General features: G+C 41.4%; 1 protein-coding gene across 2 annotated transcripts; it reads right to left on the bottom strand.

Annotated features, from left to right (window-relative positions):
• Window positions 1-33: 33 nt before the first annotated feature.
• On the bottom strand, window positions 34-17,583 carry ocrl (OCRL inositol polyphosphate-5-phosphatase). 2 transcript variants are annotated; one of them, XM_019278418.2, is made up of 24 exons: window positions 17,018-17,583; window positions 16,449-16,528; window positions 14,441-14,532; window positions 14,039-14,077; window positions 13,513-13,626; window positions 11,721-11,921; window positions 11,341-11,590; window positions 11,009-11,182; window positions 10,787-10,888; window positions 10,559-10,673; window positions 9,688-9,804; window positions 9,191-9,372; window positions 8,898-9,009; window positions 8,368-8,477; window positions 8,007-8,142; window positions 7,787-7,897; window positions 7,009-7,174; window positions 6,481-6,716; window positions 5,731-5,754; window positions 3,952-4,071; window positions 3,348-3,432; window positions 2,893-3,020; window positions 2,589-2,700; window positions 34-2,206 (listed from the first exon to the last, which is right to left on the bottom strand). In XM_019278418.2, exons 1-24 carry the CDS (start codon window positions 17,057-17,059, stop codon window positions 2,082-2,084), a joined length of 2,973 nt encoding a protein of 990 aa, XP_019133963.1. In that variant the 5' UTR covers window positions 17,060-17,583; the 3' UTR covers window positions 34-2,081. The 2 variants fall into 2 exon arrangements, with proteins under 2 accessions (XP_019133963.1, XP_019133964.1); XM_019278419.2 differs by lacking the exon at window positions 5,731-5,754 and having other exon boundaries at window positions 17,018-17,582.
• Window positions 17,584-18,224: the final 641 nt, after the last annotated feature.

Here is an 18,224-nt window from a genome sequence, read left to right as displayed (position 1 = left end):
AGAAGCCGTCAAAAAGACAATGGGACAACAAAACAGCTTTATACACAGTTTTATTTCTGTTAAATAAATTAAAAGCACCAAAAAAATCTGAAAAGTTGAAAACAGGTGCAAGTGTTTCCTTGTGTACCTTTAAAACGTACCTTAATTTCTTGAACAGATTGTGACAAAACTGAAGACAAAAAGCACAATGACTCCATACAAATACATCAGCTGGTACAGTGGCATAAGACTAACACTTAAAATCAGAGGTTATTGATTATATTGATTCTGTGTTTGACATGATGATGGTAGTATTTCTACAGACAAAGTGAATAAATAAATGGCTATTATAATGGCTCCCAAATCTGAAACACCAGGAACTGTTCCTTCAGGCCCAAGCCACCTTTTGGCAAAGCTCGGCATGATTTAGACCAACAGCAGAATCTAGTACATGATGGCAATAAGGCAGAAGAAACTACGCATAGCGAAACTTCTGCCCGGCAGGCGTCTGTATAAGTGCCATGATTGTCAGTGTTATCACATTATCTCCAAACATGAAATCTTCTGAAGTTTCTGGCATTATTACATTACAGGAGATACTGAACAAGGGCAAATTATGTCACAAATGCTCCTCTGGGAAAGCTAATGCTGACACGTCTTGGGTAAAACCATTGAAGAGGAAACACTGTTCATTATACACCGCAGAGAAGTTCCTCATTTCAATAACCATGACATGTTTTGCAACAGTGACTGCAGGAAGAAAAAAAAAATCCTCTGTGGCACAAATGAGAAAGGTGCACAAAGACAGGCTGTATCCTGCAGAGTAATGAGCCATTAAATCTTGCTAGACTTGCATCCAGAAAATGCTGCATCACTTAAAACAAAAAGTATTACGCATCTGCATTTACCATGAGGAACACACCGGCTGTGTGTTGGCATCACACGGGCCTCAAACAACAAATAATGAGCTCTAAAGATGTGGCAGAAGCGAGGAAAAAAAAAAAAAAGACAAACACAGACAATAACAGTACCACCTTCATGACAAACAGTAGACACCATCACAGATTTGCACCACCATACCGACAATCGAATACCCAGAAAACAGAAACTATTTACACATTTTAAGACATCGAGAACCACAGAGGGTGACTCCTCACTTAATTCCGGTCGACCAGGAAGTTAGTGTGTTAACAGACTTGTTTTGTAACTCAAGAGGAAATGGCAAAAAGATGTAAGGGTCACAGGCTGATAGTTACACAACAACACAGCAAACGTTCACGTTTTCTAGAACAGGACGATAAAAACGAGCGATGAATATTTCAGATGACATCATTTACAAACCAATGCAGAGCTGAAAATTTAAAAAAAGTGTAGTAGAAACCAAAAAAATTGTTCAGATGGTGCAAAAGAAAAAAATATATATAAATAACAGTTACAACAATACAATGGGGATGGTAATGCTCGCAGAGTTTTTATCACTTAGTTAAAATTCTGCAAAATAGATGATTGTCATGGTTTATCTTAAGCTTAAACATTCTCAGTATATAGATTTCCACAATTATCCCATTATAAACTAATTTATGCTTTAAACCATATACTAGTATTCAGTCTACTTATTAAAACTTCAGGAATTCCCTTCAGGGACTTCCTTTTCTTTAGTGTAACTGAGTCTTTCACTCATGGATACATAGTGTTTTCACATTCATTACACTCACTGTTCAGGGGTTATTTTGGCATGAGCACCTACAATAAGAAGGGCTAGCTGAGGACGAGGACAACTCTAGTTTGGAGGCACGGAGCCTTTAGGTCTTCAGAAAGTGCAAAGGCGTCAGTTCAAACCTCTCCCAAGGGCTTCCAAATCCAGCGAGTGGTCACTCTGTGAATGAACTGAAGATATGACACTCGGTAAAATCATCACACTTCTAATGGAAGATTTCCTCTAACATAAGAGTTTGTGAATGGTGGTGTGCAAAACTGCCACACTGGTCTCCAGTAGATGACAAAATACCAAGTAGATCATGTTACACAGTGTCCTACAGGTCCAACAGTAAGCCAGGTTGGGAATCAACTCCAAACCCGACTGACGTCACGACTGACGCTTACTACTCCTCGTCTCCTGCCATGAGGAAACCCAGAATGAAGTCGATGGCTTTCTGCCGGTCTTGTGGTGTCTGCCTGCTCACCAGGTTGGGAGGCGGTCTGATTAGGAGGCTGGCAAAGAGTGTTGCTAAAATACAAGAACAGGACAAAAAGTTAAAGAAAAGAGACTGACCTTTTACATGTTCTGTATAATCAGCTGTGTCTAGAGACAATGAACTCTAAAACAGTCAGGATATTTAGCATGCTGCCTTCCATAAGGAGGCATGGTAGAGCAAATAATTAGTGCACTACAGCTGCATCGCCCATGCAGCCTTTAAACAAGGTGTAGTACAAACTGCTTCAACCGCATGGAAGAAGTTTTGTTTCTAGCTTGAATTTGAAGTATTGTAAAAGAGTAACTGATAAAAACACCATAAAAAAAGCACATTTTATATTCTTTTTGTGAATGAAAACTTCAATGGGCTATTAAAACATAGCAAACATTAAAGAAGGAGGCATTTATTTCATACCGATGAGGCTGGCTGTTAGGTTGTTGTTGTGTGAGTGCTTAAGAAGTTCCTTCAGAAAGGCCATCAAGTAGCGAAACACGTTGCGGTGGGCCCGGGGCAACTGGGAGATCAACTGTCAATTATCAAACGTAGACAAAGATTAGTCAGACACACTACTGAAATAAAATACAACATTATGCATTCTCTTCTATATAGTTACATGAAAAACACCTGTAATAAAAACAACGCCCATGTGGGCCACGTCATACAGCAATCTGCAGAGTGAAAAGGGAACTGCGTGGTGTTTTAGGTGTAGTCACTGTACCTGTTTGCAGAGGCGGCTGTCATGAGCGCAGTCTAGGCACCGTTGGTAAAGTTCATAACACACCACTGGCTCCGGCAAAGCCTCCAAGAAGATCAACAGAGCCTCTGCTACAGAGTGGTTACAACCGACTACAGGGAGAGTTAGGGAAGAACAAGCAAGTGTAGGCTTGATCTGTGTATTAATATGATAAACAAAAGTGATCCAGTATAATCATTTCTGGATCCTGTTTCTGTCTGTACATTTGTAGCCAACAAGCTCACTAGCTGCAAATGAACTCCTCTCACTCAGACTTCCCAACACCACAAGGTCACATGACTATTTTTACTGCTATTATTATCACGGTAATCCTTAAACATCCTTGCGGCCAAAGGCACAGCAGGGTCCATGTGTTGATGTTTATCATTTCACTGATTCCAGGACTGGGCTTGTTGGACTGGCTTCAGAAACAAGGATACAGATGGAGTCTGGGATGCTGGTGTCCAGACAGTCGATGATGCTCTGCAGCTCCTCCTGCAGGCCTGGTGTCTGGAACAAGTCCTCCTGGGAGAGATTCAGAAACAGATATGGAACATTTAAAACCAGTTCACACAAGTAACTCCGAATCCAAATAGTATCATATAGTAATCTCTATAGTTAGGTAGTTATTGTGTCATGCACAGCTCACATGGATACCAAAAGAAATACCATTGTACTGGTGATACATTTGTCAGGACATGAACATAACGTCTTACATTGCAAACAAGAATTTGGTCTCCTGTCCCGTAATACACATAAAATCATGCCCTCACAAAACATTGCTCGAGTTTCTTGTTATAGAATGAGCAATACAATATGGAAAGATTCCTTCAATACCATATTATGTTTATCATTGGTAAAAAAATGCTATTTTGTCAGTATTACCCACCTATCTGTTACAAGACAAGCCGTTTTTTTCCAAACATTTCTAAGTATTAACACCACCACATCAATGAGCTTCATCCCTCACGTTCACTGTCACACCTGCCAGTGATAAACATCCTTTTGTTGTAGCGAGTGCTTTATCAGCTGTGGCCTTCTCACCTGATCACAGGACTTTGTGAAGAGGTGGTTGACAAGAATCCACACCTCCTTGGGGATCTTTAGAGGTTTGTCCTCCGTGCCAGCGCCATCCATCATCAGGAAGTTTACCTTTGACTTTTCCTGATGAGAGATAACACAGTCACTATGTCTGACACTGAAAAATCGTCGCAGAGACATTAGAGTATTTCCTGGAATAAAATACATGTTCCTATTTATTCATTTGCAGGGAAAAATGATCTGAATTCATTCAGATATGATTCCCTCACTGTGTGATTTATAGACACTACTAGAATGACTGCACATGACCCAAGTGATCAATTAGTGATGGAATAGGAGCAGCAGTGAGGTCAGGATTATCTCTGGGGTCTGGAAACTTGAAGGAGAGCCATTTTAGACAGGAGTGGATATCACATTCTTTTTGTCTCTGCAAATGGATCCCCGAGACTCACGAGAGACATCCAAAAATAACCACAGCTAGTAAGGCTGCACATAAATGCAGGGGAAACTGGAGTGCGCCTTTAAGGGTGGACAATGCTAGCTTCTACTGTGACCCTATTGAGGTATTTACAGTGCAGTGAATCTTCCAGAGAGGATTTAAGACAAAGAAAGCATCAATACTTCATCTATAAACTGCGACATTGTCAAGAAACACAGCCTAATTTATATTCTAAGTGGATATCTGTTTACTCGTGCAGATATTCAGTTTCCCTGATCAGTAGCAAGTTATAAAATAGAAGAGGAGACTTGTCATTTGGTTTCACAGGAGTGTTTGAGCTAAGCTGAACGGACCCCTAATACTTCCTCTCATTAGCTTTAATCGTGTGTATGTGGGAGCTGTGCAACGGGGGAGACCTGCTGTGAAATGAGATTTAGTGTGCTGTTGTGTGCCTAAATTTCATTGGACCTGTGTACCTTGTCCTCACTGGGTCAGGGGAGATTTAACGGGTGAATGATCCACACACAGAGATTAGAAGTAAGCTGGCATGGTCTGCTCTGCGCTTGCCCTGTGGGTTATCATTTGTTGCCCTTGTCAGCTTTCCGAAATGTAGAGCAGGTATGCACTGATTCAATTTTCTGATTAGCTGGTGAAGCCACTCTTTAAATCCACCCAAGGTGTAATCAGCGGGTTTTGTATTTCACTGTATTCTAAAGGAAACATCTAAACGAAGTACACTTCCTGAGAGTTAGATGAGGAGTTCAACACCACTCTTGTGTCTGTGTATCAAATATGGAGCTAAAGCTAAGAGGTGATTAGCATTAAGACTGGAGGCATGGGCAAAGAGCTATCCAAAGTTTTAAAAACAACTACTGGCAGCCTTTCAAGCTAAATAACTGTTGCTGGCAGCATTTTGAACCTTCAGATTTATGGATCTATTACTCAGAGCAGAACGATCAGACTTCATGTCAAGCAAAAGGCTTGCAGTAACCTCTTGCGTTGTTTTTAATCACAAGGCTGTTTTCTGGCTGAACACCCGTAATCACATATTTATCTACTTTAGAAAAAAGGCGGCTATCTGTATCCTATACTTTCAGTCTTTACACTAATGTAATTTGGAAAATGAATTATTAAGTATTTGTATTCTATTGCTTCATTCAGAAGAGGAACTGTATTTTATGGTGAGTGTTTATATTGGCAGAGTGATATAAAACTGCTGATCAAACACAATGACAGTACGCAGCCTACACTATTGCTTTTGCTGATATCATATCCTGTTATAACCTGATATTGACCCCCCGATTTGCCTCTGTAGCTGATCAGCATTGTTGTTAATATTTTACCTTGTCCATGTAGCTGTCCTCTCCCTGAGCAAGAAGTCAGCCCACAACCACAGTGAAGATATGGAAAGAATGATCAAGGCAAGGAGAGGCGATGAAGGGGGAACAAAAGAACAAAGTATATAGGAGAGGTATGCTTAAACACAGAATCAGAAGAGCAGATAGATTACAGATTGTTCTTGAATGAATCATTCATCAAGTCCACAAGGCCAGAAGGAAAGTGGAATAGTTTAAACAGAAATAGAAGAGCACTAAATGATAGTAGTACTATATTCCCAAGCCAAACCAGATAAAGTCAAAAATAGCACTATGGAAACAGACAGAGGTGGATGTGTTAAGACCAGAGGAGTCTATTTATATATTTATATATGGGCATAACTTGAGTCAGTTTTCCCTGTTTTTCAGGAGCTCCCTGCCACCTTTGCCACTTCCTCATTCCCATGGCCCCTCTTAGCCAGAAATATACATGTTGAGACATTTTATGCTCTCCAAATATAGGCTCTCTGAGTGACTGAGTTCCCCCTGCGGGAGAGAACAAGTCCTCACGCGTCCCCACTCAGGTTTCAGGTAGTGAAGAGCTACAGAGTGAGGAGCAGCCATCAGATTTCAACCTGAGCTAAACTGCTCTGTGTAGAGGAAAGTTTATGTTTCAACTAATCTGAGTAAAATATGTCCCTGTTCACTAATCCCATCACTATGAACCAGTCTGATTAGATTTCCCTTTTCATGAGCGCTGGACTAGCTTTTCCTCACCAGGTCAATGAGTTTGGTGATGGGGATCTCTCTGATGGGCTTTTTCATGCGGCACAGAGTCTCCAGCGAGGTGCCAAAGCAGCTGGGCAGGTAGTTGCCAGAGATGGTAATGAAGTAGTCCTTGCCACGGTCCAGATGGAGCACCAGAATGTCCTCTATGGCATCCTCTCCGGAGTTCAGCAGCGTGACAGAGTCTTTACTGACATACACCTCCAGATAGATCTCCAGGGTCTCATCTGCTCAGGAAGATAAGAAAAGAGTTGAACCTCCTAAACTGAATATTTGATGAAAACACTGTCAGGCGGTTTTATTGCTAACTCAAGAGACATTAAAAACTAAAAAAAAGGAACATTTGTTTGCAAGAAAATACACAACAATTAGCAACTATCTGTTGATTTTGATCACTGGTTATCCACTTTTCCCCACAAGCTGCTTCATTAAATTGTATTATGAATGTAAAATTCAAGGTAACACGCCTAAAGAAAATCTTGAAGGCAGAGGGATTTATTGAGATAAAAAAGGACTTACTCGGCTCTAAGAATCCATCGCTTGGTTCTGCACGGAGCCAAGCCTTGCAATACTGCGAGTCATTGAGTTTGGGGATGAAGGCAAAGTGACAGGGGACCTGCCCGTCGTTTGTTATCTGGAAGCGCTCCTTCTGGAGCTGCCGGAATTTCACTTGCTCAAATGTAAACTGCAGGACGAGGAAGGAGAGGCAACATTAATGACAGGCTTCTCTTTTTTTTTAAAGTTATTAGTGATTAGATCACACACGTGCGAAGACTTTATTTTTGTTGTGGAGAAATCGCTGAAGTCAAAGGTCAATGTTGAGGTCAGGAGGAAAGAAAGTGTTCAGGAGCCTCTGATGTCTTATGCTGTATTATTTATTGACGCTTGATCAAGGAGAATTAGAGACACTCTCAAAGTTCATCAGATGTGCCTGAGTCCGTCTCACATTCTCCCGAACTCGTGCTAGTGGATAAACTTTGAACCCCAAGATAACACCACAAATACTATACGCCCAGAATTAGTCAAAGAGAATGTCTCTACTCATGCAGGTGTTATTGTCAACATATTCTAGTCTGGAGACACAGATGTCTGTTTACGCAGATTGGACGTCAACTGCAAGCTATTTATTATGTCTAAGAAGGCAGCAACAGGTCTCTACAACCCTGGCCACAGTGTTGAGATAGACTGGCACCTACTGCTCCCAACCAAAGCCAAACAACTAATACTGCCGAGGACCTAAAGGCCCACATGTGACCTCGTGTGACCTAAGGATAGAAAATCCCATAACAATTTTTACCTCTCTCCTGCTCAGAGTTACAGATGGAAGGAAGTCATTCTCCATTCTGTCCATTGCCCGAACGATTTCCTCAAACACCTTTTTGTGGCGCTCCTCATTTACCACTTTAACCTGTGACACAAATTATTTGTTTTTAAAAATCAATTTAAAAAAAGTATTGCATCAAAGTCATACATATTTATCTGTTTAGGATTTGTTACTGGACAACACAGCTTCTTACCCCAACGCTAAAGAGGGAGCTGACAGGCTTATGGTCACTAGTTTGCAGCTCCATGTGACTTCGGTATTTGAGCTGCTTGACATTGTTGCCCCTCCACAGGATTCTGTCACACCAAGCTGGAACTCGGCACTTCCCACTACAGGAAAGCAATAACAGTTTCATCAGCAAAGTTAAGGGTCACACATCAGACACACACATACAGTACTGCTGACTCTGTATTGGTGTAATGATAAGGCTAGAAAAGATTTCCATACTAGGAAAATTGAATCGGGATTCCAGAGGGAGACTTACAATTGTAATAAAAAAAGCCAATCCTGGAGTGAGTTTGTGTATTTAATCGTTAAATGAAAGATGTTTTTACCTTGAATCCCATCGATCTGTCTTGGGGTCGTACTTATATGTGGGAATGAAGTTGATCTCTCCCTCCATGAAGTCTGTGAAGGCTCTCTTCGTCTGCCTCTGAATGTTCAGCTACATAATGAAAAGTGGCAACAATTGAATGTATTTCATGGTGCAAGAGTCAAAACATAATCATTTATTGTTCATTATTTTCACACAGAGTTCGATAGGAAACCACGTGGCAGAGCTTTTCCTTATACATTGTACAAGAAGAAGAGAAACATGTAAGCTACACTTAAGCCTCACTCAGGGGCAAAATACTATACTAATACTAATATTTTGTGTGAAATGAAATGAATGAATACTCAACAAATTATTCAACTAATACTTAAACTGCTAAAGAGGGAACTGTAGCTAATTATAGAAACTAAAGCAGTGAGCAGTGGCATTTTTTCTGTTCCTAAAGTTAAAAACAAGTAAAGGTTTTCTTCAAGCCATTGGTCATCAGTGCAAAACAATTAGGTTTAGAGAAAACACTAAGCAGCCTCTAACCTGATCAACCTCCTGAAGCTTTTTTAACTCGTTCTTAACAATGTGCTGTTTGACCATAGCAGCATCGTACATGAACAGTCGGTAGTTTAAATCCCCGAGCCATATTACGACACTGAAACACAAGAAAAGACAGAGGAAGTTTAAAAACAACAGATTCACAGCAGCATATGTAGTCTGAAGCTCATTTGTTTGCAAAGCTACTAAACATAATGACAGATTAAGTCAAGATGAGACAGACATAACCAGCGAGTGTTAATTCAAAGCTGTTCTCACTCTGGACAGGAATGACTCACTCGTGCTTGACGATACTGAGTGGCGGATGGTCCAGTAGGTGGAAGGTCATGCGGGCGCATATGTCTTTATAATCCTGGTTGCGGCGCTCGAAGTCTTCCACGTGTGCTGCCAGATGAGAGTTGACGATGCAGAAGCTCGTGTTGTGGAAAACAAACCTCACTGCCACGCCTCCTTTGTTTCCCTGCAAAACAGGAAAAAAAACTAAAATCAAGCTGACATTTTAACATTCTTATTTAAATTTATGCAAATACATGCAGGGATAAAGTCTATGTAACATATTCAATAATAAACAAATCAAACAGAAGCCAAGTGCAGCATACTGTGAATATTGTAATCAGACAAGGAGACAAGGAGTCATCTGTGCAGATCTGGAGCCAAGTTCAGTTTGTCTTCAGCATTTTTTTACTCCTTTCTCATGAGCTACTGCACTTCCAGGAAAAATAAAACATTTATCACATTTTGCAACGGTTGGTTGTTGAGTTTGGTGTGAACAAACCATTTTTCCCATGATCCCTGTCCCCACATGCTCTGCAGCCACTTCTTTTATGTGATGTTTGTGTGTCTTTTTCACAAAGACCACGAGCATCATCCCAACTAGTCGTATGATCCGAACCTGTAAACAGAAAAAAAAACAGAAAAAAAAAAAGCAGGTTAGTACCTTTACCAGTGGAAAACCTTCATAGTGAGTTATATTTAAGAACATGACCTCCATTTAAGAAAACTAATGATACCCTTGCACCTGCTTAAAACTGTACTCAATATGTAAAATAAGGACTGAAACCACCAAGAGAAACGGATAAATCCCATAAAATGAGATCAGACTATAATGGAGTCAAATTACATTTGTAAAAAAAAATGAGCAGCTATAAAACTCTATTAGAACAGGGAATTACAGGAACAATGACTATTTTCCTAACTAGGCCACACACCATGTAACTTACTATGAAAGGTTTCTAAATATTTATAGTCATATTTACCTTTTCAGCTGTGTTTTTATTTATTTTGGTTGTCACACTTCCTTCATCAGCTTATGGGTGCTTCTTTGACAGATGTATTTGACTATTCAGTTATATTGTGTTGGCTGATTGCTGTCTGATCCTCACCTATTTGTAAAAGGTCATTTATGCAGATTTTATAGCTTATACCATAATAAACAAGATGATATTTGTCTGTGAGGGCTGGAATCCTGTTTGTTTTGTTGAATTGCTGCGTTTATATACAGACGGCAACGAGCTAGCATACAAAGTGTTGGTCTGACCATGGACACTTCGACACGAGGAAAGGAGAAGTTGGGAAATCGAACCACCAACTGTGTGATCAGTGGATGACCCTTTCCACCTCATCTTCCAGGAAGTCTCTTGACTCACCTTCTTGTAACTGGCTTTTGGGTGCAAACTCCTCTCCACGGCTTCCACCCACAGCTGCTCCTTGGAAGAGTCCATGTAGAAGAAAGCTTCAGTGCTCAGGTCCAGTTCTTGAAAACTAGAGTCATAAACCAAGTCACCATATTGGATGTCATTGAAGAGAGCGGGAGCAGAAGACAATACCTATGAGCTGATGGTCAGAAATATACTGTATGATAAATTCTCACTTACCCCAGAGCATAAATATCGGGAGGTTCTGTGTCACAGCAGAGCCACGGCTCCAGGCTGCTGTCTGGAGACTGACCGTTCACGTTCCACGTTCCTGTGAAAAACCTAAACAAAACAAAAAACAGCATTTATGTACAATACAGGGTTAATGTGTCCAGGGGCAGCATTTAAATTTATATTATATTATATTTCTATATAAAGACAGAATAAAGCTGTTGCTCTCACCTGAAGGTCTCGATGTCCACATACTCATTCTCCTTCTTTCCGAGACGGTGTTTGATGAGGTATTCTCTTTGTCCCGCCTGGCTGGAGAACATAGCCTGCCTCATGCTGTTGGTGGTGGGGCTGTCGCACCAAGATGGTTGCCTCTCCACACGGTCAAACCCTGACCTGTAACTACTAGAATGGTAAAAAAAGAAGAAGGTATTATTAAACACACACAATATTTTAGACAGATTACACTAAGCCTCCTGAAGGGCAGGTACAAAATCAGCCAGCAGCCATGAATTACCAGTTTACAGAGTGTCCAGTAAACTTGTCATTGTGGGTGAACTCACTCTGGTTTGCTTGTGATGAAGGAGTTGTCTTTGGCCTGTAGGGAGACAGCTCTCTCTTTAGGGACTGGTGGAGGAGGCGGCAGAGGATTGGATGGAGTGTAGGAGGCTTTGCGAGGAGGTAGAGGAGGGACAGGAGGAGGCTCCCTTGATGCCACGATGCGATTCTGATGGTTCTTCTTTTCCTCCACTTTGAGAGTGTGGTTGAAGCTTTCCTCAAAGCCAAAGTCTGAGGCGAGCGACTGAACTGGATCTTCAGAAAAAGTAAGTTCAAAAGCAGAGAACTCAATCTAACAGAAACTAATATGGGAGACAAAGACTTAAGATGCATTTTTTTAACTGTTGGACTTTTCTAAAATGTAAACAGTGTATACATATTTTACCTGTGTTAGTCTGATTCGTTGAGAAGCTATTGTTGAGGTTGGGAGGTAGTGACTTCATAGATTTCGGTGGGTTGACTCCAGAGCCCACAGGGTGAGCAGACTTGTTTGCTCTTTGTGGTGGGATGGGGACTGGTCCTCTCAGGGCTGTCGGTGCAAGGGGCTCCATCGCTTTGGGTTTTGTGAGTTTGAACTGAGATTGAACTGAGAAAATTAAACAGCATTGTCAAGAGGAAGCACGCCACGATTCGGACTCAACACAATGTTACTCAGGCCGAAGGAGAATTTCCAGGGATTACTTTAAACTGTGTAAAAGAACAACAAGCTTATACAGCTTCAGATAGAAACAAGTATGCCTTATTAAACCTGTGACTTTATTTAAGTAAATTTACATCCTGTCTCATCGGACCTCTCCGAATGTAAATATGAACACTGATAAAAAGAGCCAACACCCAGAAGAGCAATGTTGTCATAAGAGGAAGTAAAGGACATGAGCCAGCAAGATGGCAGTAAATAATAAGGCTGGTTGACACAGTGCCTCTGTGTGTTACTATACAATCATACAATCATCTAGTGAATGAAAGCAGAGGGTGACAAATGATAGTGTCAACTGTGAAGCTGGATGAACAGGTTCTGAATATAATTACAATGATTACAACTCTCTCATCTATTATTTCACCAGGATGTTCAGTGAGGTGGCAACGAACACATGATTTTAATCAGCCACTGTGCACATTAAGATCATTACAGGAACATTTATAGATTACTACAGTTTAATACACAGCAGTCTGCATGGCTCCGTAAAAAAATCTGTAGTTATGAATCTAACAGTGATTTTTACCCATGACTGTCATTTTTAACTGCTTGTGTATTTCATCACCTTTTACTTTTTGCTCCTGAAATCTGCACAGTCATCCAAAGGAAGCAGAAGAGCTATAAGCATTTCATCACCACCCTATAATCTGGGGTGGTGCTAAGAGTTAATTGTCTGAGCAAGGTAACCAACCAAAATGCAAAACAGGTATGCAAATGCACGGTTTGTATACAGCAAACAGGGTGGCTATAACTGGAGAGGAGCATGAAGGCACAGGTCCTGTTACCTTCGAACACAACCTCCTGTTCTCGGACAAAAAGGTTGCCAGGGGTGCAGAAAAAGAATGCACTGTAAAGCCCTATACATCAGATTTTCCAAAAGTAGTGCCTGAACATCAGATTTTTAAGTCCAATCAAGCGTTTCTTATAATAGGTTGTTGTGTCAGCACACACCAGTGAAATAAACAAAAAAAAAACACTTTTTTTTAATCATACACTCAAACCTACTTTTATGTGCAATTGCTTTTCAAGTCACTGAATAGATACACAGATAAAAACATGCCTTAAATAGAACAGATGTATCATATTTTGTTTCTAGGCTAACTCAACAAAAGCTCTCAAAAGGAAAGTCCCAATACTCTGTAGGAATTGTGTCATTACACACTGGTCCATGCACTCTCTGCCACTGATATCTTGGTGATCGAAAAAAGTCCATTTAAGTATCAGTTACATGGCTGAAACATTAATGTAAAAATGAAAGCACGATTAGGTAAGCTTTAGTCCTTTCTGGCTGCATACACAGAGGTGGATCTGATTTCAAAACTTGCAGCCAAATGAGCGTCTCCACCGGCGTGTCAGTGGCAAGAATACACAGGAAATCAGCGAGTGGTGTAATCCACCCTCAGCGGATAAATCTTAGATGAGTGATTAAATAATTCATCATCAAACTGCTTTAGACGACTGACAGGCAGTTGAGTCTTACCTTGTTGCTGAGCGCTCTTCACCTGGGTGAGGAAAGTCTGAGTCCGATCATCATCCTGGAGTTCCAACAGCAGCTCTGGGGCTTTTTCTCCTTTGATTCGTATTCTGACGCAGGCTTGAGAAAAGTGCAGAAAACACACACACACACACACACACACACACACACGTTAAACACCTTTAGACTTTGCAAACACATTAGAAATGCAGGCTGTCCAGAAAACAAAGCAAAGTGATTTAATAGTGAGACAATTCAGCATTTTTTCAGAGAGCCGTGGTAACTCATGACCAGCGTCTGCTGCTAAATAAAGGACACAGACAGTTGGCTGAAACCATGCTCTAAAAATGTAGCATGGCTGCATAGGGTCTGTGTCCAAACAAATGACAATGTTCCAGCTCTCTTTTTGTTCCCACAACAAAATCATTCTTTCCGGCTTGTGTTAAGGATGAAAAACAAAACATATTTTCTACAAAATATCTGTTTGAAAATAAAGCAGAAAAAAAGTAGAGAGCTAAAAAAATATACTTACAATCTACTGACAAGTTGATAAGAAGAGCTTCTTCTGCCTCTGAAATGAAAGAGGGAAGACCGTTTAAACAGTGCCATGCAGTTCAAAGGTCTGTTGTGGGAGTAAACCCGAGGTGTTATAAATTATTTCTACAGGCTCTTGTTGGCGTGTGTTGATTTTTAAATTTCACCTCCCGTGTGCAGAGGAAATGCTTTCTGCCCTTCCACTCTGGCGCCATTGTGGCGTGACCCTGAGTAAACAGTAACACTACTATGCATGTTGGTTTAAAGAATGTGAGGTGAGGGTCAACTTTATTATCGAGCTATCTGACGGGAATGACAAACATCTTTCAGAAGAATACAAAAAAGATGAAGAATAGTCTGTTTGATTTGATTAACATAACCAAAAAAAAAGGTCACATACCTCGCACAATTTCAAAATTACCATTGATGGGTATAGAAAGCTGAGCCACTGGACGAGACACAACAGCATCCGGTGTGGCCAAAACACCGAGTCTGTATGAGAACAGCACAGAGTCCTGTTTACATCAGCTCTGTGATGTTTTGATGTCATTTAAGATTATTAATGAAATCATCTAAGAGACAAACATATTCAGACAAGCTGCAGCAATCTCCTTCATAACAGCATTTCTTATGCGATGTCATGCACTCAGCATGCGTTCAGTATGAAAATGAATATTTGAGATGCAATGTGGGTAAATTTAATATTAGGATTAGATTATAAATATCAAGTGATTCAAATGTGAATAATAAGATTTACATAAATCTCAAATGCACATGCACGCATGCAAAAATCTCCTTTAGTTGAAGTTCGAATAAGCACACAATGACTCCAAATTAACATTCTGCTTCAGGTTTGTTGACAAGACTTCACGGTAGCAACCAGGAGTGCATTCAGACAAGCTACGCCTTGGGTCATTAAAAGAAAATCAATATAAGCAGATTCAAATCTGTGATGTGGGCTAATGTAGGCCGGCTCATGTTTCACTCTCTAACAATGGGCTGACTAACAGCCAGGGGTCAAAGCAGCTTGCTGGTCACCGCCCACGCTTCCCTTCCACTTCACGATATGCCTGATTACCGTTGAGGAGAGGAAAATGATTCAGCACCGCTGGACTAAATGTGTCAGAGGGACATGCAGTTCCCCTGAATCAGCAACCGCCCCTCTGGTATCGTTAGCTACATGACAATCAACAACTGAGACCGTCCCATCGTCAAGGATTACAACACAGCAGTCCATGTCTGACAGCATGTCAGACCTGTTGCTTCAACTTGGGGTTTATTTCTAAAGGTAGATGCAAATTGGCCTGCATCAGTGGCAAAGTCTACAAAAGTATGAACTGTGGCTTACAGAATAGTTTTCAAAAGACTGCCCTGGCAAACAAGACAAGTACATCCTCCCCAAGACTGACTCAAAGGTTAACTTTAAGCTTAAACATTCAATAGGTTTGAGCTAAAAATCAGACTGTTGCATTGTAATGTGCCTCTCCTGTTATTTTGTTTATCCTGTAATAACTAAACCGACTAAAAACTGACAGCACCTGAGATCCATGAACCGTCACATTTTTCCACTGTGTCAGGAGAGGAGTTTGGTGTTTGTGTTTGTGTGTGTGTGTGTGTGTGTGTGTGGGGTGTAAGACAGTCAGCTGAGGACCGAGCTTGTGTGCCCATGTGAGTCTCATTACGCTCCAGGACTAAGTGAAGAATTTCAGTGTAATGCGAAGTGAGCTGGCTGCTGGTAGGCGTAATTGCTTTCTCCCTTCACACTCGTGCACACCACAACCTGCTACAAGTACAAACCACACTGATGGCTCAACACACCCACCGCTGTCTCCCACAACATCCTCTTTTTCAAAACAAACGCTGCCGAAGCTGCCAAGACACCGGGGGTTTTAAAATCCTGCTAATGTAACAAAATCACTGCAGCCCCCCTGGGGCAGCACTGTCCTGTAGAGTCACTAATCCGTGCAGCAATTAAACTTATTTCAGCCCGGGCTTCGTGACACCTGACACTGAAATATGTACTGGCTGGATCATGCAAAAATGCTAAACACTGCACTTCTGTTTGATTTAGACACACAAATCGCCTCCAATGATACCGACGCTTCTGTAATGTCAGTCACTATGAAAGACAAACACAATAAGCAAACTGTATAATCATCTTTGGGACGCTGTCATCTTAGATTTCGCCTAAACGCTTTTCTGTGTTTGTCCACAGAGGCCGGATGTTTCAGATATACGAGATATGCCGTCAAAAAACTTTTTGATCTCATCAGAATAAATCAGAAGCTAAAGGATGAACACCTACGACAAACATGACCTGTGACGTGTCACCAAATTCACTTACTCCCCGACCAAAATAAAAAAAACAAAACATAGATTTTCAGTCATCAGGTGCTGCTGATACTTACATAAACTCTCCACTGCGCTCAATTAGTGACAGTAGTCTGGGCTCCTTCTGGCCAGCCCTCAGCTCCTCACCTCTCACAGTGTGAGCGTCACAATCAAGGAATTATTTTGGACTGAGGATGAGAAAGGCGCTTGGACATCACAAGCACTGACTTATTATTATTATTAAAAAAATCAACAGGTAGGCAGGCATTGGCCTTGATTGATATCAGTGTGAGGCTTTGTGAGTTAGTATGCGTGAGTGTGTTGAGACTGAAAAGTGCTCAGGAGTTAATAATGTGTGAAGATGAAGCCATGCTACAGATGACGACCATGAAAGCAGCTCGGTGGCTAACGTCACTCACAGTGGGTGTACAGGCATGGTTAGCTCGTAAAAAAAATAATAATCTAGCTACTAAAACACCTAAAACACAATCCACGTAGGTTGTCGTCAAATCATTTCAAGTTAGCCGACGTGCTAGCTGAGAAAATGACACAGTGAAGCTAACGTTAGCCAGCGAGCTAAAACAAACAAACACAAAAAAAAAGGTTGTAACTTAATTTTTTATATATATTTTTTTTAAAAGGATATTGCCAAGCACGTCTCGTCGCATATCCCCAAAGAGGACTCCATTCTTACCGATATGTCTCAGGTTTAAATCATTGGCTGTGAGCGGTGTCGGCTCGGTCCAGACGCGGACACAGAAAGTTCAGTCCCCGCCCGGCCCCGGTGCCTCCGCGGCGGCCTTCCGGGGTGACAGCTGACGCTGCTAGCAGCTCGTTAGCCAGATGTTGTTGTTGTTGTTGTTGTTGTTGTTGTTGCAGCTGGATTGAAGTCGCAAATATTCAACACAGCCGAGAAGTCAGCGTATCCAGGCGAGTGTGCGCCATGCGTGAAATGTTTAGTCTTGTCTCCCGTTCAAGCGACGAGCCGGTCAGAGTGCAGGGCTGTCGGTCTGTGGCAGATGTAGCTCCGGCGGAGAGTTTGCTAAGTGGTCACCTCCTCCTCCTCCTCTTCTTCTTCTTCTTCTTCTTCTTCTTCTTCTTCTTCTTCTGTGCCCGCTCCCTGCTCCGTCCACTCGGCTCCACACGGCTTCATCGCCTGGATCTTTGACGATGCTCAGAAACAAGTACGAGGCGCACAGCGCCACCTACTGCCGCGGAGAGTGAAGCTGCACACACCGCATGCATGCAGCCCTGCCTGACCACAAATACCGTCTGAGCAAATGATGTAGTAAAATCATAGTTATTTTCATATTAAACACCTCAGCGTTCCTTCTTTTGGAGTGTGGAGACAAACTCAACGGTGGAAAGTAACATTTACTCAAGTTAAAGCCCATAGTTTAGATGTACATGTAAACGGTAAGTAACAAAACTTTAACACTATACACCTATACGATATCCTATTTTAACACTATATGCACATGTATAAACAGTTAAACAAAACCAGTAACAGTACAATAAAAGCCAAGTAACAGTGAACCATGCAATATGTAAATCTAAAACCTTATAAAAGAATTAAGTCTTTGTAAAGAATGTAGTCTTTGAGAGACTGTACAGAGAATACACTGATGTTTAAAGTGCAGTATGCATGTGTGGAAGATTTAACTTATGTATTGCACAAGCCAGTTCGATGGCTACTGGACTTGACTTGGAGTGTCAGATATTTTGAGGGAGGAGTTGTAGAGACTGATGCTCACAGGTAGGAAAGACTTCTTCTCTGTGGAGCATCTTGGTGCCAGCAGTCTCTGGCTGAAGGTGCTCCTGAGTCTGTCCAGCAGCTCATGGAGTGGGTGGGA

The sequence above is a fragment of the Larimichthys crocea genome, chromosome I, assembly GCF_000972845.2.
Source record: "Larimichthys crocea isolate SSNF chromosome I, L_crocea_2.0, whole genome shotgun sequence".
Taxonomy (NCBI): Eukaryota; Metazoa; Chordata; class Actinopteri; family Sciaenidae; genus Larimichthys; species Larimichthys crocea.
The sequence above is the reverse complement of the archived record's forward strand: the minus strand, read 5'-3'. Positions and strand labels throughout refer to the sequence as shown.